Raw genomic sequence first — 25,013 nt, 5'->3', positions numbered from 1 at the left:
TTATTGCTCACAATTTGTGTGAGCTGAGTCAACACGGGGTTTTCTTCAAAATCGTTACACCTACATAAATAAATAAAATTAAAATTTAAAAAGATTATATTAACCCCAAGGACAAATTAAAAAATAAAAAATAATCAAAATAACATGCCGATTACAAAATGAAAAATAAAAATAAAGTTATATTATAAAAATAGTGCATGAGAACAAAATAACATGTTGTATTCTTTTTATTTTCCATGAATGAACAATGAAAGACGTTAGTTAGAATTTGCATGTATTGTGCGATTTTATAGGAAAAGATATCGTTGCAAATCGTTGGCTGGCCAACGTTTTGCAATTCATAAATTGTAAAACGTTGGCCAGCCAACGTTTTACAATACATATTCTTGCAAAACGTTGGCCAGCCAACGTTTTGCAATAATATGAATTGCAAAGCGTTGGTTAGCCAACGATTTGCAATTGGCCAACAAAATTACAGCCAACGTTTTCAATTCATATTTGGCCAACAAAATTACTCCAACGTTTTCCAGCCAACGTTTTGCAATAATATGAATTGCAAAACGTTGCCAACGATTTGCAATTCATATTTGGCCAACAAAATTACACTCCAACTTTTTTCAATTCCATTTTGTTGCAAACTTTACACACATTAAATATGCAGAAACGAGGTGAACCAGAATTGAATAAAAATAGACAGAAATTGGCAAATAAAAATAGTAATTTTTCCCAACTTGAAGTTACCCACTATATAATAAAAATTTAATTTTTACAGTGTCCCTTTTTCCCCCCCGTGCCACACCGAGTTTGACGACGTTCTCGTTTTGATCTACGTTGGTGATCGTCCTCTTGTATCACACCTGTATCCTGTAAATGCCATAAAAAACATTGATTTTCTACGTAAAATCGGACAGCATCTCCCCTGTAACAAGGAGTTCCTCCAATACCATATACCAACACAAACAACCAAAGCAACCAAGACAAAACACCACATAACAACCACAAGTCTCAAAAAAATTTGAATTAAAAGCTAACCTGTGGCTCTAAAGTCTGTACATCCGGCACAAGAATGTGTGAGGATCCAACATCAAATTCCATGGGAGACTATGCAAAATAAATAATATTTTTTACGATTAAAGTAGCCATTACTTTAAACAAGATACAAGCTATTTGAGTGGTTAGAATACTCACATCGGTAAAACTCAGTCTCCTCCCAATTGAAGAGCTCTGTCCAGTGAATGCAGGTAAAGGCCCCTCAGTCATCCCATAAGAGCTGCTTGTCTGACCACTAAACTGTTGGGCCATAACTGCCAGGCTAATAGGCCCAGACGATGCGAATGCCTGAAAAGGCCCCTCACTTCTGATTACTGCTGGTGATTGAACCTCGGGAGCTAACGTCGATGAGCTGGACATAAAATCTATTATTGGGTGATATGCATCATCATCTGTATGCATCGTTGAGCTGGGCATATCTTGATCAAAACGAACCTCTTCCTCATCAACCAACTGGTGATCCACGGGAGTTCGACCCCGTCTGTTACCTGATTGGCGTCCTCTACCACGCGCCGCAGGTCTTGGTACATTAGGACGTTGATGACGAGGCACTTGCATAGTAGGCGGCTCAACATACTCTGCCGGTGGTGTATAATATGGAGCGAAACTCAACATCGTCCCCAGAGAGGCAGCAGCCATGGACTCTGTATTAATGTGGCTAAACATCTCTGCTATTTCCTTCACTTCATTAGACTTGGTTGGATCTTGGATAGTCTGCTGAGCCAACCTGTATGATTCTTGATGTCCTAAAGCCTAAAAAAAAAATCGATATGTGATAGTGGTCTAAGACACATATAAAGACATCAAACATCTAATGTAATGTAATGTACGTACCAGTGCCTCATGCCTGCCTGCCATGTGTTGGTATCCTCTATCCACTTTATGCGCAGGATTTCCTATGAAAGTGCGCGAGTGACGTCGATACCAACAAAAATACTCTGATAGTGACTGTGGATCTTGAGTTTCATACTCGGCCTGAATTAAACTATCTCGACGATTTCCCCACAAAAAGTCTGTTTCTGTAAAATATTCTTGATCCTCCACTTTTATAGCATACCGCTTGTCACGTTTGTAATGAAAAGGATCAATCTCTGCACATGGACCCGGAATATGTTGCTTCCTACCAAACTGTCTGAGAACGCGGTCTACCATGTGCCACTCTCGATAGATCCCACAAATAAGGGGAACTTTCGCCATCCAAATATCTCGGCCACGCAGACACCACTCAGGGAGTCTGTTGATGATGGCCTCTGAATAAGGCTGCCACACAAACTACGATAGAAAGAACATAAATTACACATAAGCATAACTATTCTATCAAAACGCCATTAACAACCATAATTATGATAAAATACCTGGCCATCTATTAGGTTGTCCAATACATCCCTACATATGGGTAAAACATCGCGTGCCTCATTTTCGTGGGATTTACGATGAGTCCACCTTCGTGCAAGAGCCGTGTGTGGCGGAAGAGCCCTGCATGGTGGCTGCATCGATATAATGCGCTCCCAAGCCCAAACCTATATTAAAAAATAAAAATAAATACATAAAAACCTTATAACTATCAAATAGGACAACCAAATAAAATTATATAATTTTAAAGGTCACGTACCTGCAATAAGGAAATGAATCCACACACATCCTTCGCTTTCCTCAACGAAGCACGGCATAAACAAGTATACAAATATGACAATGCAGCCGCTCCCCAAGCTTGTTCATTCATTGCTCTAAGGTCACGCATGTCAAGCAAATAATCTAAATTCAGTAAGTCACCGGACTTATCCGGAAATATCGTGCCGCCACAAAGCCATAGCAAGTACAACCTAACCCGCTGTTGCACATCAATTTCTGGGGTCTGATCTGTAATATCATCTAAGCCTCTAATATATTCAATTAATTTATGTACTTCTAACCTACTAACACCATTAAAACAATCCAGACCGGGTGCCCAACCAGTAAGCTCATGGATCAATTGTTGCCACCCACCAATATCGATATATCTAGCATTAAGATTATTCAAGGGATAACCATCAACAACCAAGCCAAACATGACCTCGATATCTTGTAATGTGATGGTCGCCTCACCTGTACGCAGATGAAAGGTGTGCGTCTCAGGACGCCATCTCTCTATAAGTGCAGTGATGACTGCCCAATCATATGATACACATCCTACCTCTATTACTCCCCTAAATCCACACAGGCCAAAGTAGTCAAGGATGCGAGGATGAAAAGGATGACGCCTCACATGCTTCCAAAATTCAGTATCCGCGCGGCGAGGAAACAGGCATCCAGTCGGTCCTCTCAAGGAACCATCCCACACAGCCTCTGAACGATGCTTCTCCTGGAGTGTTAACACATCGTACACTTCTGGCCCCGGATGTACGCATACCCGTGGAAACTCCATACCTTATACAAAAAAAAAATAGAAAATCCAGATCAAGTTATTTGGAGTAACTCACTATTAAAAAAATATATTGTATAACAATCCATAACAAAATATATTGTATAAAAATCCATAACAAAATATATTGAAGAAATTACAGGTTCTGCGGTCATAAATTACTATGGTAATGCATAAATACATCAAACAAAGCAACATTCACAAAAAGAGAGGAAAAAATTCGATTCTTTGACACATTTCACAATTCTTTTTTCCTGTACCGAAAATGTCATCATCGGTCTATTATTGGCAATATCCAGTTCCACAATGTTTCAACTTGTAAAATGTGGATTGATCCACGTTATACACTATATTTTGTATAACGTGGATCAGTCCACGTTTTACAAACATCCACAACACTAACAAAAATAACAGCAACATAACAATTCCTAACAAAATATATTATTTAGTTATTCAGATCTTTTATATAAGAATTCACAAAAATAACAGTAACATAACAACAAATTTCTTCAAAAGTGCTACTAAACAAATAGGACCTTTTATATAATAATGCTTCTAACAATCATATTTTAAGTTCAAATTAAAATAACACAAAATAACAGAAACGTATTAAATAACACAAATAAAAAATAACAATTAAGATATATAAGAAAAACAGATCTATATCTATTATAAATATACAATATTATATGAGTTAGAAAAAATACCTCAATTTAAATAGCAATAATAGATGAATACGCTGGAGATGCTACTTCAAAAATTAGATTGTTTTGCAGGGTTTAAAAAAAATAGAGGAGAAGGAAAAGTAGAAGAAAATAGAGCTTCTGTAATTAATGGAGGAGAATTGAAGATTTTAGCAAGGGAATGAAGAAGACAACGAAGGGAATGAAGAAGCGGCGGAAGATTTTAGGGGGATGGGAACGAAGGTAAATAAATTAGGGCAAAAGGATCAGTCCAAATATACAAAATAAATTGTATAACGTGGACTGATCCACGTTATACAAAATAAATTGTATAACGTGGATCAGTCCACGTTATACAATTAAAACTTGTATAACGTGGACTGATCCACGTTATACAATTTATTTTGTATAACGTGGATCAGTCCACGTTATACTTGTAATTTTTTTATTTTTTTTCGTTTTCGTTTTCTGATAATTTAAAAAAAAATAAAAAATTTTGGGGTATATCGTGGATCAGCCCACGATATACCCGTTTTGGTATAATAAATTTTTAACGTTCCCTTTTGGTAAAAACCGTGTATTTTTATACCCTTTAGGCTCCGGAATAATTTTAACCTTATAAAAACAGTGTTTTTTTCCGCCGAGGGGGTCGGATGAACACCCTTGACATAGTGTGGCTCCGCCACTGGCTATTAATTGACATATTTACGTTTAAAATAGGGGTGCCCTTGTCGTGCTCAAATATTGAATTTGTCTCTGTTGTATATCTCATTTCTAATTCAATGAACCAAACATCTATAAAAATAAAAAAAAAATAAAAAAAAAGTAAGATTAAGTTGTTACAAATAAGATTGTGAGCAAATCACTTTCCGCTAAAACAACGATCAATTCTGTCTAAAATCATGCTTTAGTTCTTATAGCTCCACTTGCTAAGAGAAGGAACATTCATTTATTCACATGCATGAAGAATAACAGTTCTTAACTACTTTAAAACTAATAAACCACGCAGAGACTGTAGCCCTTTGCATATTGAAACATTAAAATAAGCAGTAGTTTGAATCTATTGTTTACTACTTGGAGTTGAACATAATACTTGTAACTAAAATTTGTGTTTCTTTTTTCTATTACTATTACTTTTTGAGTTTGATCTTCCATCTATTTATTTTTTAAAATAGCAAAAAATAGTTATTGTTGTCGTTTTCTTGGATGCCTATCAATTGCACCCTCAAACTGCATGTACCAGTGAAATACAATGCATGTTTTAGTTGAAATATTTCAACGTTATTTTTCACCATTCTCCTCCATATTGACTATCAAAAAGTGATGAACTATTTTATACTAATTTGAGATGTTATAAGATATCAGTGGTGATGATAGTTGATAATGATGGACAATAATTACGATGATGATGGTAGTTCATAATAATGGCCGTGTTGTTAACGATGAAAAATGGATGGAGCAATGTGAAATATCTGTAAAAAATTCTTTCATGAATAGCATTTTAATGATATTAACATTTTAGTACTAATTTAATCCTTTCAAATATACATCAGATAATCATAAAATTAAAATATAAATACACCTAATAGCTACCAAGATTCAAATGTAAAACATAAAATACTTATTAACTCAGATTTAAATGGTTAAAATTCACACTTCCATTATAAACTAGATGCCCCAACAATAGATCAATTTGTTTGAATTTTATTATTAATCTGTTTATAATTTTATGCAAGAGATATTTATTTTCACACAGAAAAGACCTAAAAATATTCCACTTGTAGATGATCGATTTTTCCTCCAAAATAGGATAAGTAAATGTGAGAAAATCAAAATAAATTTCTCTAAAACAGAGCTAATTCCAATTATCTTTTTAGATTTGTCCCAAATGTTTAAAATGTTTGAATTACAAACAGGTGTCTGGAAATTTTTGCTTGCATCATTGTCCAATTAAATTAATCTTTTATCACCGTCCACATAAAATCTTATATTATTAATTTTAAAATCTTAAAATATAAATTTCTATAGTTAATCTTCAAATTGAAGTATATATTAATTTACAAAGAAGACTTATCGTTTCTTTCTATTTATAGTCAAAAAAACTATATTAACGTAAGTATTAATATGCATATTATCAAAGTTGGAGAAAGAATATTTCAGTACTCCATCCTTATACAATGATAATATCGGTAGCAGATTTATATAAGATAGTTTTTTTTTCCTTTACTTACAACTGACATATCATTTTTTTCAGAGGCGGATCCAGGATTTAAATTTTAGGGGTTCAAACTTTTAACATTCTTAGCGTATAACCATTTATTTAAAAGTTATGGGGTTCATGTCTACTATTATTGCAATTTTGATAAATTTTTACACATAAATTTATACTCCGTGTCGAAAGTTTGGGGTTCAATTGAACCCCCACCCAATGTGCTACAGAGGCCCCTGATTTCTTTTCATTTAAATTATTGGGAAAGAAAATAATATTTCAGTTGCCCAAAAAAATACCAAAAACAAGTACACACTCCATATTTGGTCAGTAAGGTTAGCACGCATTTTTGAGGAAGAAAATAGATAATTAAAGTAACAGATTCACATTTAGGGGCTCCAATTTTTTTGGTTAATTACCACATATTGGCTGGTCTAATAAACAGTGCCGGCTAGACTATGCACTCAAGCAATGGCCACTTTTTTCTTAAAGATGTATTATACTATGTACTAGTGTATGGAGTAGTAAAAAAATAAAATTTGTTTTGTTAAATCAGAAGAGAAATTTTTAAGGAGAAAATACAATAATTTTTTATTTTTAATGTGGGGATCATTGTAATAATTAGAGAATGAAATAATTTTTAGGAAATTGTTTCCTTATGTAGGTAATTGGGTACCTACTTTATTGCCTCACTTATATCTTAAACAACTAAAATGGACCCACATTATTATTCCTACATTTATCTTTTTCATTCTCTGTTTCACTATTCTTATTCTCAATATTCTGAATTCTCAAACGGCTGCAAAATTCTCAAAGGGTAAAGTGTAGTACAAGTTGTTGCCGTTGTTTTAAACTAAAAATTGAACTTGGGGATGTTGGTTTCGTGGTGGCTGCTCATATAAGGTATTTTTTAAGATGTTAATGATGTTCTTACCATGGTCATTGATAGATTTGACGGGTTACAATAGACAAAATGACGTTGAAAGTTTGGTTATCATTGTTGGATATCAAATAACTTGGGGGCTGTTTTGGTATGATTAAATGGATAGAATTAGTTGTATATTGACATAAAATGATTGTTGATATTGTTTTTGATGTTGTTGATAAGTTGTTGTTCTTGAATTTGGGAGAATAAAGTGTGTAAAGATATCATATACAAAGCGTATACCAGGCTGTTTTGGTGTATATCTTTGGGAGTTGATGCTTTGAGTTTAAAGAGGCTTATATGAGATGGTTCTTGTTGTTGTTGGTTGCTGATTGTGTTGTTAAATTGAATTGGAATTAGAGGGAAGTGAAGATTACAGGAAAAATGTTGCCTAAATTTACGGAAGTTAATTACGAGCTTAGAGAAGTATATGAAGCTCTTTCAAGTTGTCTACGGTTTCCTTTACCTTGATTGTAGATTGGCCAGTGTTTGGAAGCATAAGTTAAGCTAATCACGTAAGCGACAAGGTATGTAAGACAAACCTTTCTTCCTTTGGCATGATTCTTCTTATTATTTGTTCTATACGTACTCCATATGATTCCATTCTTAGACGAATAAGGTCTAAATATTTCTTGTGATGGCTTATTGATATTATACTCCTATTCTGTTCCGAAGGGAACACACATAAGGTGCCAAGTTGAGTTGTGTATATGGTTTTACTAATGATTTCGAGGAAATGAGTTTTGTACTAAAGGAAACATAAAGTTTGATTTTCAAAACCACTCCTAAGGGGTGTGAGATTTTACTACTTCATTTCATTTACGATTTATGTTTACATTCCAAAGTATCATCCCTTTATATTGATATGATCATTTATTCTTTGGGTAGGGCAATAAGATGAAATTGAGTAGAATATAAGTAGTAAGAATTTCATAACAATTCTACCCTCAAACTTGGAAGTATGTCCTCCTAAGTCTAGTGAGATACAAATTTGATAACTTCTTATGAGAGACTAAGGCTAATAACTGGATTGTGATGAATTGATTAGTGACTTATGATATGAATTGAAATTGATATTTATGGATTGAGTTTGTGTTGATATGATGGTGATATTAAGCCGGAAGCGGCTGCCGAAGGGGCCACCCTAGCTAAGCCGGAAGCGGCTGCCCTAAGGGGCCATCATTATTATGCCGGAAGCGGCCGTCCGAAGGGACTATTATGATACTAGCCGGAAGTGGCTGTCCAAAGGGACCATTCTGTAACATGTCGGAAGCGGCATGTGTGTTGGATTGCATTATTTACTTAAAGATTGTTTTGAGACTTCGCGTGCACATTTATGTTTCCAGTGAAGGCTGCAGGTATTGAGTTAGATTGTGATTTCTTCCCTCTTAAGTTAAATTATATGATTTGTTACCACCTTACATACTCAGTACATTGTCCATACTGACATCCTTTTGCCTGGGGACGCTGCGTTCATGCCCGCAGCCCCAGATTGTTTGGCAGGTTAAGTGTATAGCTAGGATGCTTGGACGTCAGCTGGGATTGGCAAGCTCCACCTCATTCTGGAGCTGTGCTAAGTCATGTATAGATATGTATGATTATGGGTATGTCAGGGCCCTGTCCTGACTCATAATGTTCAGTTTACTTCTTAGAGACTTCTGCAGACAGTGTCCTGTGGTATGTTTGTCGAGATGTCGACAAAGTGATGTCATTGAGTCAATTGTGGATTTTAAAAGAGTATGTATTTTAGATGATTTCAATTGGTTTAAAGTACTTATTTGATTGAAAGTTTTTATAATCGTTATAAATAATGACTTCTATTTGGAAAAGTTTTATATTCTTAAAAGTTTTTGAAATAAAAGGTTTTGATAGAGCGAATGTCTAAGGGTTCGCTCGACTTTGATGAGAGTCGGGTGCCCGTCATGCCCTACCACCGTTAGGGTGTGACAATTTCTCCCAAGCAATTAGAGCTTTCTTGGATATTGTTGCACCTCTTGTCCAAAGAAAGCTTCTACAAGTAGCTTCAATCAATTCAATCAGCTTCTTTGGCAGCACAAAAACTTGTGACCAAAATACTTATATGGAATCAGCTTCTTTGGCAGCACAAAAACTTGTGACCAAAATACTTATATGGAAAAAAAATACTGATTTTATGAGTTGAACTCCACCATCATAAGAAAGAAACTTAGTAGTCCAAGATTGGATCCTTCCTAACATTTTGCTATCAATGGTTTGCACTAAACCAATGATATCCTTTTTGTGCTCAAGGGAACTCCTAGGTACCTGAAAGGTAGATAGCCTTGAAAAAAGCCAAGACTATTCAGAATTTCCTCTTGGACATGTATTGGTACTCCTCCAAAGTTCATGTTGTCGTTTTCTTGGATGCCTATCAATTGCACCCTCAAACTGCATGTACCAGTGAAATACAATGCATGTTTTATTTGAAATATTTCAACGTTATTTTTATTAATTTAATTCATAACTACGTTCTTGTCCGGTTTTTTTCACTAATCTAACAGGAGAGAAAAGATGTAGTCTATTCATCCCGAGGTCTTGAAGTACAACGTTTAATGCATTTAGTTTTTGATATAAAATAAAACATAATTTGTTAAATCCTTTAAATAAAATACATAAAAAGACACTATGAAACATTACGAAAATACTCTAAAAGGAAAAAAATATTTGATTACCTAAAAATAATAACAACGTCATTTAATTTATGGGGTTGTTAGAGTAATAAAGTGGAATAACTGTGCAAACAATCAAACAAAAAGTTGATTGTCAAAGAACAACAATACCAGCATACCCAATGCAATTATACAAGTGGGGTTTGAGAAGTGCAGGTTGTACGCAAACTTTATTTCTAATTTGTGAGGGGTAGAGAGATTGTTTTTGGTAGATGGTAAGCTAAAAAAAACAAAAGGGTGTAATCAAGCAGCATTGAAAGGAAAATAGCAACAACAAAATATCAAGATAAACAAAGTAAATGAAGCAGCATGTAGCAGTAAAAGTGAAGAATAAGATATTGCAAGCATACTCACTAATACTAGTACTAAATAAGAAAAAGATGAGCAGAGAAGATTAGCCCCTGCCTCTCCCCCATAAAAGTACTACAACACTCAACTGCCTACAAGCCTTCTACCACAATTCTTGATCTTCATATCTTCCTATCTAAGGTCATATCCTCAGTAAACTGGAGACGTGTCATGTTCTGTCTAATCACTTTCCCCCAACCCCATTTCTTCTTCGTCATATCTCTACCTCTCCTCAATCTGCTATAGCCAACCTCTCACACCGCCTTGTTAGTGCATTCGCGCACCACCTCTTCACAGTTGGTGCCATCTCAGTCTCGCTTCCCTCATCTTGTCCTCCGGTGAACAGTCTCACCTTGTCCTGTATAACTTTGTTCGTAATCCTATCTCTCCTTGTATGTCCACATCTAATTGAGCATCCTCATCTTCTCTACCTTCTTCTTTTGGATGTGTGCGTTCTTGATTGGCCAGTACTGTGGCTCACAATAATTTCGGTCTAACTACCACTCTTTAAAACTTTTTTAAAAATTTTGGTGACACATTCTTATCACAATGTAAAATAGACGCGAGCCTCCATATTGATTATCAAAGAGTGATGAAATAATGAATCCTTTTTATTAATTTGAGATGTTGTATTAAGATTAAAATATTGATGGTGAGTGTTGGCTAGGTCATGGTAGTTGATAATCATGGTCAGCCAGGGGCAATTTTAGGTGCAAAAAATGAGGCACGTGAACACATGGTCTTTCCGTAAAACTAGATGTTTTATGTATATATTTTTTAATAGTAGTATAATATTATCTGATGGAACACATGTTAATAAAAAAGCTAAATGGTGCACTTGATTGAAAATAGAGTTATTTATATTGAGGTCAAGGGATTAAACCCCGCTTAATACATTTAGGAGCCGTTTGGACATGATTTCATCTCATGAGATGAAATCATGTTTAGACATGCAATTTGAATTTCTTAAGTTACAATTTTTTTTTATAAACATAAAAATCTCACAAGTTATGAAAATCATCAAAATTTTCCCAATTCTTATAAAATCTTACCAAATGAGTAAATCATAGTTCATAATAAAATTAATACGCTACTAGAAGGTCTTTTGAAATTATACGATTTGGAATTTCATCTCATCAGATATGAAATCGCATATTCAAATACTGATTTCTTCCTATTATTTCATCTTGAAACGCCTACTAAATACCTTGGTTGAGATTTAAATGGTTAATAGGAAGAAGGTGGCAGCACAGGTTGCAATTGACCTTCACTTTAAATGCGCAACAAATCAACTGTTACTCATTTTCATGGCGTACACCATTAAACCTCTTCACTTTCTTCTCTACAAAAATTACCATCACAACTCCATAAACCCTTATTCCCAATTTACCCATCTTCATTTTAACCTCCGTCCCATCTCTAATTTTCAACTTCAAGCTTCAAGACGCATTTCCAATTTCCCTCAGGTAACCTTTTTTATTGAACAACATTAACTACACTGCAATTCTAATTGATCTTCAGTAGGCTTATTATTATTATTTTTTTTTTTCATTCAACAGCAATAAATGTCATGATCCCAAATTAATCAGACTCCGTTATACGTTTTTTAGGTCTATTGCACTTTCTTTAGACCCCATTTGATTCTAGTTCTTTTTTTTTTTTCTATTAATACTTGTTTGGGATTTTTTTTTAGGGAGGTGATGATTTGGTTGGGGATTCTAGAAATTGGAGCCGTCATCGAGGCAACATAGTGAGTGAAGAGTATGAAGATGAAGATGATGATGATGAAGAAGAGGAAGATCGAAGTTTAGATCTTCTGGTTAAATTTGTACAGAATGTTTTCAAGAAGCTTTCTCGAAAAGCTAAGAAAGCTGTTCGCTCTGTTCTGCCTGTTTCAATTTCCAGTCAATTGGTATTCTTCTGCTTAAATCTCATTTCGCTCTTCAGTTTAGCAAAATCGAGTGTTTTATCTCTAAATAATGGTTTCCATGAGTTTATACTCTGGCCGTTTCAATTTGTTTGTCTGGTTTTGTTTTGGCATGGAGTTTAAAAAAAGTAGAGAATACTTTTGAATCTTGTGTTCTTAAACTAAATATATGTGGAATGTACAAAAATACCCTTTAATCTTGTGGTCTTAAACATACCAGGTAGGAAGTTGGAATTAAAGAGTTGCCAAAAAAGGAAAGAAGCATTCTTTTTGAAATGGACGACTAATAAGGAGAGTAAGACAAACAATATGAAACGGAGGGAGTAATAACTTTGATATTGAGCTCTTTTCTGTATCAAACAATCAATCAACTATGTCTCGGTCTCAAATTATTTGGGGTCGGCTATATCCATTCAGCTCACACTATTAAGATATAGTATCATATTTCTTTTAGCAAATTCAAATGGAATGGACTTTGTTTAGCAAAGAAGGAAAATTAATGGATTAGGTGTGCTAGCATTGGACCTGTGACATTGTGAGGGAAAAATAATAAACGAAAACAAAGATATAGTAGTAGCAATATGATCACCTACTTCAGAATACATGTTAGGTGTTTGAAGTTTCTGTGAGTCTTTCTTTTTCCCACGTGAATGATGATTTGATATTCGAGAACATTGTGATCAAAGTTATGAACTTTGGTTTAGTCCACCTACACTGAGATTGTAGGATTTTATTGATTTGCTTTCTTGGATGTAATGCTTTTCATTGTCCTGGTACTATGCCCTTTATAACGGCAGAATTACCTGCTTTTTGTTTTATGTTGATTAGTAGATGATTATTTCATTAGATTGACAGCATAATAGAGATCACCCCGTCCAGTCCTGAATGATGCTCACAGAAAACAACTGTAGCATCCCTTATCAGCTCTGTATAGTGCATCAAAATATTTAAGTGTCAGCATTACTCTATATATTTGTTCTTACACCAAAAAGAAGCAATCTAGACACCTGTGCTTTATTCTACTGATTGGTCTCCTTATAGTCTCAAAGTACCTTGAGTTCCTTTCTCTTCACTATGGCTAGAATTTTCTTTTTCCACTCATTATAAAACCTTGATATCATCAATGATAAAACACCAATCATGCTTCCCGATGTTACACCTAATATCCTAGTATGTTTAGCCTGTGAAGACTGATGCATCTTTGAAGGCATATCATTAAAAATGGAAGTGAATGAGTATTACATGTTTTATGGATCTTAATGACTCAAAAGGAGTAAGATTAAGATCTCAGGCTGGGAATTCATATCGCACAGAGGGCCATTGTGAATCATTTGTAAGAAAATCCAAGATTTTTTATGATCAACTGTACCTAATATGAAAAAGCCTCTTTTACTGTGATAGAATTAAAATGTTAGCTCTTCTTTTCCAGCCTGATTAATGCTCAAAGTGTAAATGCCTGCTTTTTAAGGAAGTTTAGATAATATAATTTTAGTTTTGATAATATAAGGAAGTTTAGATAAGGAAGTTGTATTGATTATTGTTGGAGACGGATACCATTATTCTACACAAGCATCTTATTGGGGGATGACTGAAGGTTTTGTGTATTTTCACATTCTTTGATGAGTGGCATAGCAAATGAAGTTACAGAGATAACATTATAGTAGACAGTATCGAGCTTAAAGTCATTTATGTGATTAAATGGGCTTTTACTTCATCCTTCTAATGCAGAATTAAGCAGAAATTATGCCGATAAGAAATTATCCAGGAGAAGTAATCTTAAAATCTGATTGGTACGAATACGTGTTCCAACAGAACCATGGTTAAGTTCATCCTCGATATGTGGATTTCTTGTCCTTCCTTTTGTATTTATACGCAAATAATTTACTAGGTTCTTGTTTGTGCATACAAAAGAGTGCTTTGCTTTAAATGTATAAAATCTCCACTTATGTAAAATTTTCTATAGTTAAAGAGAAAACAACTCTTTTTTATGTTTTCTCTGGTGTTCTTTTGGTTTTCATTGATTTAGACTCCCTGTTCCTCTATGTCACCGAAGTATCAACTCAGTAGCAAGTAGACCATCTGCTTTTGTACCGCATATCACATTGTTAGCCATATTGCTCTTTCAATTATAGCTGATTAGCTCGCGGTAGATTCAAGGATTTTTGTTCTTATTCCAATTTAGCACTCTTTGAGAGAATGAACGTTCCCCTTTGAGATAGTCATCTGGAGTGGGACATGTGCTTTGCACATGCGCTGGTTTTTAAGTTAGTAACATGCTTTTTACTGGATGTAGGTGGCATTTTCTGTTAATGGAGTTATAATTTTGACATTTTTGTGGCTATCAAAGGCAGTTCTTGAGGTACTTCTTCCACTTATTTTCTATGATCATGTGATATGTGGTACTTTACTTTGTAATGTACTTCCTATTCTGATCTGTCTTTTTTCGAGACACGTCCGGTGGACATGCTGGACTATAATTGATGCTTGGAGCTCTTCTAAATTTGAATGATTCAGCTTTTTTACTCTTTCAAGCTGAATGGATCTTGTGCTCGTTGCATTATATGTATATGGTTTTGTACAAGCAGACAGATTATGGAAAAAAGATTTAACTTATCTGTACTGCCAATAGTATCACGGTCTAGAAGACTCAAATTGTTGTTTGCTTATTATAACATAAAATCATCTGCTAATTATTGTGCCTATCATCTAAGAATGCTTTAAACCCAAATAAGAAGGATTCCTGCTACAAAATTGGACTTTACTGATATTTCATTTGCTTATAAGTAATACCTTTTGGTGGATTCTCTGACAGAGTTGCAAGACTCTCTGAAGCTTTAATAACTTGTTACTTTCAGCTTGGCCTTTGCATCATGAGAGTATTTTCAATTGTATTCCTGCTTAGACCTATTAGTCGTTACTAATTAGTCATTACCGGTCTCTCTACGAATTGAGTTTGTTATAATTAGTATGAAAATAAACTGTGCACCGTTTTGTCATTTTGTTTGTTAATTCCCTTACCCTGGATGACTCTCTCTTTGTAGTTAATATTCCCTTACTTTGGGCTTTATGGTTTCCAGGTATTTTGCACCCTTGGGAGCGTAGTTTTTGCTAGTATCTTGCTTATTCGAGGAGTATGGACAGGCGTATCATACTTACAAAATAATCGCAACCTTAGGACAGATGAAGATGATGATCGTCGTGCGTGGAGTGGAGCGCAGCCTGCAAGTTAACTGGCCAGACAATAAAGCTTCAATTTAGACCCGATAGTATTATTCCTTCTAGACTGGAAATAGCTCATGGAAATGACCAGTTGAGGAGCAGCAATGTCCAATTAGAGCCTACTCTGATGCTATTTGGAAACAAATAGTACAGAAGATTTCCTAACGCAATAATTGGGTCAAGGCCCTTTACCATCTACTGAATTAAATCCCAACTAGGTCGAAGCTGGATCATTTTTCCTTTAGTCTTAGGTCTGTGGCTGTAACTAATATGTCGAATTTACTTCACAAATGTAAACCGTAACCAATTTAACCAACTTATATGTTAGGAACATTTGTACACAAGGCTACTAGCATCAGAGACAAGTACCATTGTGTGTTTATTTACTTGGTATTACATGAAAAGCCCCCATCTTTATTTGGCTTATAATGGCCCAAAAAGCCCCTGAGGAGTGCCAAAAGAGCTTACATACTTAATCAAGGCTGATACATTATAATTACATTCACGAAACACTAGTACTGCTTCCCATGTTCTGTTTTATATTTGTTCTTTGTCAACTACAGAAAGCAGAGGAACATCGAGGCCATTACCACAATTCACGAACTGGTAATTGACTATAAGGTGGCCTCGCTGGAATCCGACTCCATCAGTGTCGAGTCGACGGAAAACATTGACATCCAAATCTAGCCCTCCGTTGCTACATCTATCCACAATTCTTACTGTTACCTGAGCCCTTGTCCTAGTATTTGTCACCTGCACAATATTGGTACTACTATGCATCAAATTCATAGCAAAATATGGTGGGCAATATTTCATTTAAGCTTGAGATGGTCAAACAAGTTAGTCAAATTTCTTTTTCTAGTTTTATATCTGGAACTTGAAATTTTAATCAATCAAACAATCACTTATGGTTGAATTCCAACTATTAGGAGGTTCGCTACAAATAATTAGTCTATTCAGAGGATTTATCATAGTTATATTATTCTTGATTAATGTTTTACGTTTAGCTATTTTTTGGGAGTGGATTTGGATGGTTGTTTATGGGTTTGTATGAACCCAATAGCTTTTGCCAACACCATATATATATAAAATACACAAAATACTTATATATATTTACTGTGAACTCAATTATTATTGTAATGTTAAAAGTCGTAGGAATCCAAAATATTTCCAATTCTAAATCCACAATATTCCTTCTTTATCTAACTTGAGACTGGCCATGTTAATCTATAATCTAAACTTAAACAAGTTTAACTTCTATATACGATCAGATTGGCCTATAAAATGTGTTATCTGCTACAACATATTAAAATATTACCCGCAAGCACCTGCCGCAGGAAGGTCGGCCTTGAGGACCAGAGGGACCACAGAAAGCAGTCCAACCATACTTTCTTCGCCATGCCAATGGCTTATTAGCATCCCAAGTAGCACAGTAAACACTCGCCCTTATGTAATCCCACCCTATATTCTGTGGATTATACAAATGATATGTTGCTCTCACATTATTTGCTGATTGTCCCACCATGGCATTGGCACCACCAACATCTTCGACTTCGCTGCCACACTGCTCTGCAAAAGCTCCAGTGGTCAGCCAGATGCTAATTAGTTGCACTAATAAGCAAAGACTCAACTTCCTCATTTTTTGGTTTTGTCTAAGATTTTGGTTTCAAGGAAGTCACTTAGAATGATATATCGTTTGGGATATTGTTGGACTATTTATAATGCTTGTCGCTCGTGACTCGTGAGTTCTACTAAGTACTAACCCCTTATTTAGGGTAACGGTCTAAGTATTAAGTACGGATAGCATAAAATATATTGACACATAAAATATCTAGGCCAATGTTAAGAATTTAAGCTATGTATACTGATAATTTAAAGAACTAACAAAAAACAATTTGTTTTTGTTCCCATTGGCTCCCTTTCTCTCCTTCCTTGGAACATTTCTAACTTTGTCCTTATTTTTTGCACATATATATATATATATATATATATATCAAAATTCGATCTCAAAGCTACCTTTAATAAAAATGCTAAAATGTTTCAGGCAATTATTCTATGTTATCCAAGTTTTAGTTCACCTAATACAAAGATAATAGGGGATCTTGAACTTCTACCATTGGTTAAAGCTTCGTCTGCGAGAGGTAGAGATGCTCATTAGTCAATAACATCATATATTTCATATGTATGGCGGCTCTTAATTAACCTTGTGAGGCGGCTATTAGAAAAAAGTCTTTAACTTCTTTGGCAAATTCAGTGACGTGTTTTCTTAATTATGTTATAATTAATTTTTTTATGCTCACCTTGAATTCTATCAAAGTTAGAGTAAGAAACTGTCACAATCTATCATTTTATTCAAACTCTTAACCCGCATATTAATTTATACAACACTCTATATATGTTATATACAAGTAACTAAATATTATATAAGCCACCCCTACTAATTACTACTTCCCTGTCCCAATTTATGTGACACCATTTTCATTTTGGTTTGTCTTAAAAAGAATGTCACATTTCTTATATTTAGAAACAATTTAACTTTATAAGAAGATTTACAGTCATACATTTATATAAGACTTGTTTTGGACCACACATTTCAAAAGTCTTCCTTTCTTTCTTAAACTCTGTGTCAAGTCAAATGGTGCCACATAAATTGGGACTAAGGGAGTATATATGTTTTCATTTTTAGTGCTCTATGATAATGTTGTGTTCCCATTTGTCATTTCCTGTTCCTTACTAGATATGCAAATGACTAGTAATACATATTTTTTTGCGCTTGATAGTTATACCAAAAAATTATTATGATTAAGTAACATAATGAGAAAAGAATACATATATTGAACTATAGTTAATTGATAGAAGTCAATGTGCTAACATATGTCATGCATCTATAGGATTGATATAAACATAGGATGCGGGTTGATGTTTTACCGATAACTATTTTTTTATGAGAGACGTTAAAGATGGGGTTAAACTACGCAACCAGTTTTTTACCAGGTTGTGTAGTTTTTACTAGTATCTTACTTATTTGAGGCGTATGGACAGGCGTATCATACTTACACAATAATCGCAACCTTAGGACAGATGAAGATGATGATCGTCGTGCATGGAGTGGAGCGCAACCTGCAAGTTAGCTGGCCAGACAATAGGCTTCAATTTAGACCCCATCCATAGTATTATTCCTGCTAGACTGGAAATAGCTCATGGAGATGACCAGTTGAGGAACTGCAATGTCCAATTAGAGCTACTCTGATGCTATTCGGAAACAAATAGTACAGAAGATTTCCTAACGCAAATCTTGGGTTAAGGCCCTTTACCATCTACTGAATTAAATCCAACAAGGTCGAAGCTGGATCATTTGTCCTTTGTCTTAGGTCTATGTGGCTGTAACTAATATGTCAAATTTACTTCACAAAATGTAAGCCGTCCAATTTATCCAACTAATATGTTAGGAATATTTGTACACAAGGCTACTAGCACCAGAGACAAGCAGCAGTGTGTGTTTATTTACTTGGTATTACATGAAAAGGCCCCATCTTTATTTGGCTTATAATGCCCAAAAAGCACCTGAGGAGTGCCAAAAGAGCTTACATACTTTATCAAGGCTGATACATTATAATTACATTCACGAAACACTAGTACTGCTTCCCATGTTCTGTTTTATATTCGTTCTTTGTCAACTACAGAAAGCAGAGGAACATCGAGGCCATTACCACAATTCACGAACTGGTAATTGACAATGAGATGGCCTTGCTGGTTTCCGACTCCATCAGTATCGATTTGACGAAAAACATTGACATCCAAATCTAGCCCTCCATTACTGCATCTGTCCACAATTCTCACTGTTACCTGTGCCCTAGTCCTAGTATTTGTCACCTGCATAATTTTGGTACTATATATCAAATTCATAGCAAGGCCAAAATATGGTCGGCAAAATTTCATTTAAGCTTGGGATTGTCAAACAAGTTAGTCAAATTTCTTTTCTAGTGTTCATATCTTGAACTTGAAATTTAATCAATCAATCTATCAGTTATGATTCAATCCCAAGTCCCAACTATTTGGAGTTGCGCTATAAATAATTATAGTTTATTCAGAGGATCAATCATAGTCAGATTATTTTTAATTAATCATAAATTAGATATTGTACGTTAAGCTACAAATACAATGTTTAGGGGTGGATCTAGAGGGTTGTTTACCAGTTCACACGAATCAAGTAGTTTTTGCCTAGAAACTGTATGTATATTAAAAAATTTACTGATATTTATAAATATTTACTATCAACCCAATTATTATTATTATTATTATTATTATTATTATAGTATCAATTGAGATCGTTGTGAGCAATCATAAATTTCAATTTCTAAATCCACCTCTGAAAAGCTTCCTTCTTTTATCCAACTTGGGACTAGCTACGTTTTCCAAGCTCATATAGCGAAGTTAGCTTAAAATTAAAACAGGTTTAACTTCTATATACTATATTAGATTGGTCCATAAAATGTGCTACGTTATTAAAAAATAAAACAGGTTATCTACTGCGACAAATTAATATATTACCCGCAGGCACCTGCCACAGGAAGGTCGGCCTTGAGGACCAGAGGGACCACAGAAAGCAGTCCAACCATACTTTCTTCGCCATGCCAATGGCTTATTAGCATCCCAAGTAGCACAGTAAACACTCGCCCTTAGGTAATCCCACCCTATATTCTGTGGATTATACAAATGATATGTTGCTCTCACATTATTTGCTGATTGTCCCACCATGGCATTGGCACCACCAACATCTTCAACTTCACTGCCACACAGCTCTGCAAAAGCTCCAGTGGTCAGCCAGATGCTAATTAGTTGCACTAATAAGCAAAGACTCAACTTCCTCATTTTTTGGTTTTGTCTAAGATTTTGGTTTCAAGAAGGTCACTTAGGATGATATATCGTTTGGGATATTGTTGGGCTATTTATAATGCTTGTGGCTCGTGAGCTCTACTAACCCCTTATTTAGGTTTACGGTCTAAGTATTAAGTACGGATAGTATAAAATATATTGACACATAAAATATCTAGGCCAATGTTAAGAATTTAAGCTATGTATACTGATAACTTAAAGAAAGAACTATTGAGAGAGTACAAGTTAACTAGCATGCAATGATACAACTATTATCTTATTTTAAGATTACCATATCAGATTTGCTATGAAAAGTTATATATCATTATAGGTCAATTGTATCTAATGGCATAACAATCATTACATAGTGGTGTGTAGAACTTAAATTCAAATATTAAAAAAGTAGCCTGATAGAATTAAAGGAAGTTTTTTGAATTTCCTTATAAACTTGTGGGCTGTGGCCTAAGACAAAGTTTTGAATCCCCTTTAGTACTACATTAAAATCTTTACTTAAAGTTTTGAATCCCCTTTAGTACTACATTAAAATCTTTTCTTAAATAGAGAATTCAGAAGTTCAGATATAACAAAAAACAATTTGTTTTTGTTCCCATTGGCTCCCTTTCTCTCCTTCCTTGGAACATTTCTAACTTTGTCCTTATTTTTTGCGCATATATATATATATATATCAAAATTCGATCTCAAAGCTACCTTTAATAAAAATGCTAAAATGTTTCAGGCAATTATTCTATGTTATCCAAGTTTTAGTTCACCTAATACAAAGATAATAGGGGATCTTGAACTTCTACCATTGGTTAAAGCTTCGTCTGCGAGAGGTAGAGATGCTCATTAGTCAATAACATCATATATTTCATATGTATGGCGGCTCTTAATTAACCTTGTGAGGCGGCTATTAGAAAAAAGTCACTTCTTTGGCAAATTTTGATTAGTTTATTCCCATCTCAGTGCCCAAATAATTCAGTGATGTGTTTCTTAATTATGTTATAATTGTTATAAATATTATTTAATTATGGATGTCTATCTTTAGGAGAAATTTTAGGGTTTGTGACTTTGACACTAAGTTAACTTTCTCCTATAAATAGAGATGTTCTCTTCATTGTATAGAATCCCTAACAAGAGAAATAAAAAAATTCTTATCTTCTCTCTTTGTCTACAATATTGTTCTTGCTTACTTTATTATTTTATAACACGTTATCAGCACGAAACTCTAACGTGAATTATTATTGATCACATCAAAGCTTCACTGCGTGAATTATTAGGGTATTAATCACAATTGATAAGAAATCCTTTGACTCCCGTTACTATACCACTTCGTTACCAAGTATGTTTTCTTAAAAGCCTTAACAATGGTATGTGTTTGTCAATCTTGTGGGGCAGAAAATAAATCTGTAAAGATTCTTTTTATGTGGCTTTAGTTATATTTAATTTCACATGGCTTAAACATTATTTTTTGTTTAAACTTTACTACCAGTCATATAAAGATTCCTTTAAAATATGGCCACATCCATCAGTGTTGCTCCCAAACGCACACGCAAGTATACGTGGTCGTACAAGTAATATAGACTGTTAAGTCTAGATATCGATCCCATAGAGGCTTAGATTCTACTGTCAAACTAATTCAAATTCGAATGAAACTATTCAAGAAAGTGAAAATCAAGATTGTTTGTTGTACTAAACTAAAACAAGAAAAGTAAGCAATTTATGATGGGTGTTTTTATGACTGGGACTATGTTGACAAGGACTGTAAGAATTATTAGATGAGAGAAAGATCTAGGGTTATGGCTTTCGACAATCCAGTTGATCTTCAGACAATTCCACCTATTTTATTTCCTGGGTTACTAGTTAACGGGTTAATTATGCTTTATGATATTCTCTCGAACTACTCACAAGCTTGTAGATGTTACCATAACGCCTATATCTCTATGGTCATCAGAGGTAACAAGAAACGCTTATTTCTCCGTTTTCAACTAAGTAGGGCTAAAGGGTATATCTCTATCCTCAGTAGCGAAACGATTAAATCGAACAAACTCTATTTATTCTTATTACGTACGTGAATCCCCTTTCTCAAGTTCAATCCACGCACCACAGATAGTGTCTAACTATTGGCCAGATAATCAAACAATTAAAACCAAGAATAAATAAGCAACCCACAATATGGAAAATCAATAGATAATAATCGCCATCCAATCAACTTTCAAGTCTTTCGCCACACCCCTAGAACTAGAAGATTTAGCTACTCATGATTCGATCATAGACAAAACAAGCCATGAATAAACTAGGGTTGAAAAAAATGAAAAATAAAATAACCTAGAGAGAGAAAAAAGGAGAACGGTGGCTTACAAATCCTTGAATAATCCCAGAATACCGTTCTCAGCTATAAAAACGTCTATATATAGGCTAGGGTAAAAATAATAAATAAGGAATCCAAATCCTAGTCTAATCGGGAAAACATCCGCAGAGTCCCGCTTTCCTTCCGCATCGCGGAAGGATCGCGCAATGATCTGCAGCTTCTCGCCTTCTTCACGCGATGCGGGTCGATCGCGCACCCTGATGACTGAGTTTACTTGTTCCGCTTTCTTCACGCGATGCGGGTCGATGGCCTGAATTTCTGGAGCTTCTCGCGATCCTTCCGCGATGCGGAAGGAAAGCGAGGATCTGCAGTCGATTACTCTCCTTTTAGTTCGCCCTTCGCGGTCATCGACTCGTCACCTCAGCCAATCGACATCTGCTACGACTTCCAATCATTTCAAGCACATTTTCCATCGTTTGTCGTCATCGTACCTATACACATAAAATATAACGACATAAGTTCAAATACGACGGTTACGTCATGAATTAAGCGATAAAAGTCATAAGAAGAAGTTGTAATACGACACAAAACATGATATTTGTGTCAAATATCACCACCCCCCACTTAGACTCTGCTCGCCCTCGAGGAGACACAAACCAACATCAGACTACACTTCTAGCTCACTCATTCAAACAGGTCTGCAACGGGATTCGGCTAGTATGACTAACTCTTGAAGCGAGATTTTCAAAACAAACCAGCGACCCAGATTGTGAAAGCCATGCCAAAGGTTTAAAAACAAAACTCATTTTCAGCACCAAGTACTTCTTCTCAACGAAAACATTTCGAATTTCAAAACAGTTTGACTCAACAACACCACTTTAACGCATATAGGTAACCTTATGATCGAGAAATCAACACTTCACCATTCTATTGCTAATTATGTGCCCTCACCTCAACAAAGTAGTCGATATCTCATCAAGAAATACATGTTTAAATCAATGGACCTGAAATCAATAAATGCACTCACTCTCGCAAAGAACATCACATGTGATGTACGACATACCATATGCTTGCCCGTAGTGTAACCACTCTACTAATACAAGTCAGACGAGCCTAGAATCAAGTAGGACTTCAAGGGTTGTAATGTAGGCTAAGGGACAGGTAGGAATTATTTGGATAATAGTGACTAACCTCCCTAAGCACTTTAATACTTATACATTCGTCATTCTTGCACGTTTTCTTTATTAGCCCTTACTCAATACCAACCAACCTTTGAATTTCTCCTAATTCACCCATTTTATTTGTTCTAGCACCACTCTTTAAAAGTCACACAAGTTAGAAGGAAAACTTTTTTTTTTCCGCTACACATATATATATATATATTTTTTTCAGATTTTTTTTTTCTTTCAATTCCCAGCTAACAAGTGAATTAGTTCTTTTCATTCGGTGCTCCCATTGTCTTCCTAGATTACAATTAACAACCATTTCCCCTTTTTATTTCACCTCCCAACTCCCATTATACATGTAAATGATTAAAGTGCTCATAGAGTATTTGGATCAAAAATCAAGTTTTATAGAACGAAGGGGTAAAGGCTAATTAACTGCTATCAAAGAAAAGGCTAAAGGCTCAAAAAGGTTAACTAGGGTGCTATTTGCAAGTTGGTGGGATAACTTTTTAGGCTTTTTAGTGACTAATCAAAGAAACACCTCTATCACTTTCTAGACTCAACCAAACTTCATTTCGCTTTGTGAACACACAGGGCAAGTTCTAGATGTCAATACCAAATATGGATTCAAAAACGAAACCTTACTTACACATGGCACATAATCAACGCAAGAGGGATCCGGTTGTCCCTCGAAACAATCAAACACAATGGAAATAAACAATGCCAAGTGGGTCATACGAGTCAACACAAAAACCATTTTCAAGTGTTTCCAAGAAAAGTAATACAAGTTTCACGGCATGCTTTCATAAAACATTTCAAGATCGCTCATATGCCAAGACTTCACCTATCCCGTGCACCTAGCATTTGAATGCACCTAGCATACGGACTGATTTTCCCTCAAGTAGGTTGTCATCCATCCGTCATCAGGAACAGCCCTCCCTATGACTAAAAAAAAAATCTACCTACACCCGGTTCAAAGGCCCCCCCTCGGGAAAGAACCGAGGCCATAAGAAAACCAAAGGGGGTGGATGATGAATGCCTACTAATGAGGGGCTTAAGAAGTTATCAAAGAAAAATAAAGAAAATAAAATCTTTTTTTTTTTTGAAATTTTTCCAACTTTTTCTATTTTTTTTTTTTTTGACACTAAGATGCAAAACGAAAAAAAAACCCAAGGCATACTAATCACCATCCGCAACCTCAAAACATGTTGTTAC

General features: G+C 35.0%; 4 protein-coding genes across 5 annotated transcripts; 1 reads left to right on the top strand and 3 right to left on the bottom strand.

Moving 5' to 3' along the window:
• Window positions 1-532: 532 nt before the first annotated feature.
• Window positions 533-4,413, bottom strand: LOC132598919 (serine/threonine-protein phosphatase 7 long form homolog). Of its 2 annotated transcripts, none has more exons than XM_060312070.1 (7): window positions 3,136-3,272; window positions 2,663-3,050; window positions 2,406-2,570; window positions 1,885-2,322; window positions 1,189-1,803; window positions 1,033-1,101; window positions 533-864 (listed from the first exon to the last, which is right to left on the bottom strand). In XM_060312070.1, exons 2-7 carry the CDS (start codon window positions 2,789-2,791, stop codon window positions 760-762), a joined length of 1,521 nt encoding a protein of 506 aa, XP_060168053.1. In that variant the 5' UTR covers window positions 2,792-3,050; window positions 3,136-3,272; the 3' UTR covers window positions 533-759. The 2 variants fall into 2 exon arrangements, with proteins under 2 accessions (XP_060168053.1, XP_060168052.1); XM_060312069.1 differs by adding an exon at window positions 4,159-4,413 and having other exon boundaries at window positions 534-864; window positions 2,663-3,456.
• A 7,078-nt stretch (window positions 4,414-11,491) lies between these two features.
• Window positions 11,492-15,854, top strand: LOC132598917 (protein SHORT HYPOCOTYL IN WHITE LIGHT 1). The gene is made up of 4 exons (XM_060312067.1): window positions 11,492-11,769; window positions 11,997-12,215; window positions 14,524-14,589; window positions 15,308-15,854. Exons 1-4 carry the CDS (start codon window positions 11,527-11,529, stop codon window positions 15,458-15,460), a joined length of 681 nt encoding a protein of 226 aa, XP_060168050.1. The 5' UTR covers window positions 11,492-11,526; the 3' UTR covers window positions 15,461-15,854.
• LOC132598918 (pathogenesis-related protein PR-4-like) lies at window positions 15,800-17,376 on the bottom strand. The gene is made up of 2 exons (XM_060312068.1): window positions 16,768-17,376; window positions 15,800-16,202 (listed from the first exon to the last, which is right to left on the bottom strand). Exons 1-2 carry the CDS (start codon window positions 17,086-17,088, stop codon window positions 15,987-15,989), a joined length of 537 nt encoding a protein of 178 aa, XP_060168051.1. The 5' UTR covers window positions 17,089-17,376; the 3' UTR covers window positions 15,800-15,986.
• Window positions 17,377-18,928: 1,552 nt separating this feature from the next.
• On the bottom strand, window positions 18,929-20,385 carry LOC132598916 (pathogenesis-related protein PR-4-like). Its single transcript, XM_060312066.1, has 2 exons — window positions 20,001-20,385; window positions 18,929-19,322 (listed from the first exon to the last, which is right to left on the bottom strand). Exons 1-2 carry the CDS (start codon window positions 20,319-20,321, stop codon window positions 19,107-19,109), a joined length of 537 nt encoding a protein of 178 aa, XP_060168049.1. The 5' UTR covers window positions 20,322-20,385; the 3' UTR covers window positions 18,929-19,106.
• Window positions 20,386-25,013: the final 4,628 nt, after the last annotated feature.

The sequence above is a fragment of the Lycium barbarum genome, chromosome 6, assembly GCF_019175385.1.
Source record: "Lycium barbarum isolate Lr01 chromosome 6, ASM1917538v2, whole genome shotgun sequence".
NCBI classification, from domain to species: domain Eukaryota; kingdom Viridiplantae; phylum Streptophyta; class Magnoliopsida; order Solanales; family Solanaceae; genus Lycium; species Lycium barbarum.
Note: the sequence above shows the minus strand (reverse complement) of the source record. Positions and strands in the feature narration are given on the sequence as shown.

Coding starts and splice junctions, on each gene's coding strand:
- LOC132598919 (XM_060312069.1), bottom strand. CDS start 3,454: ATGGAGTTTCCACGGGTATGCGTACATCCGGGGCCAGAAGTGTACGAT. Junction 2,323..2,405: donor ACAACCTAATAGATGGCCAG/GTATTTTATCAT, acceptor TTTCTATCGTAG/TTTGTGTGGCAGCCTTATTC. Junction 1,102..1,188: donor GGAGACTGAGTTTTACCGAT/GTGAGTATTCTA, acceptor TATTTTGCATAG/TCTCCCATGGAATTTGATGT.
- LOC132598917 (XM_060312067.1), top strand. CDS start 11,527: ATGGTTAATAGGAAGAAGGTGGCAGCACAGGTTGCAATTGACCTTCAC. Junction 11,770..11,996: donor GCATTTCCAATTTCCCTCAG/GTAACCTTTTTT, acceptor ATTTTTTTTTAG/GGAGGTGATGATTTGGTTGG. Junction 14,590..15,307: donor TATCAAAGGCAGTTCTTGAG/GTACTTCTTCCA, acceptor TATGGTTTCCAG/GTATTTTGCACCCTTGGGAG.
- LOC132598918 (XM_060312068.1), bottom strand. CDS start 17,088: ATGAGGAAGTTGAGTCTTTGCTTATTAGTGCAACTAATTAGCATCTGG. Junction 16,203..16,767: donor CCTGCGGCAGGTGCTTGCGG/GTAATATTTTAA, acceptor AATATTGTGCAG/GTGACAAATACTAGGACAAG.
- LOC132598916 (XM_060312066.1), bottom strand. CDS start 20,321: ATGAGGAAGTTGAGTCTTTGCTTATTAGTGCAACTAATTAGCATCTGG. Junction 19,323..20,000: donor CCTGTGGCAGGTGCCTGCGG/GTAATATATTAA, acceptor AAAATTATGCAG/GTGACAAATACTAGGACTAG.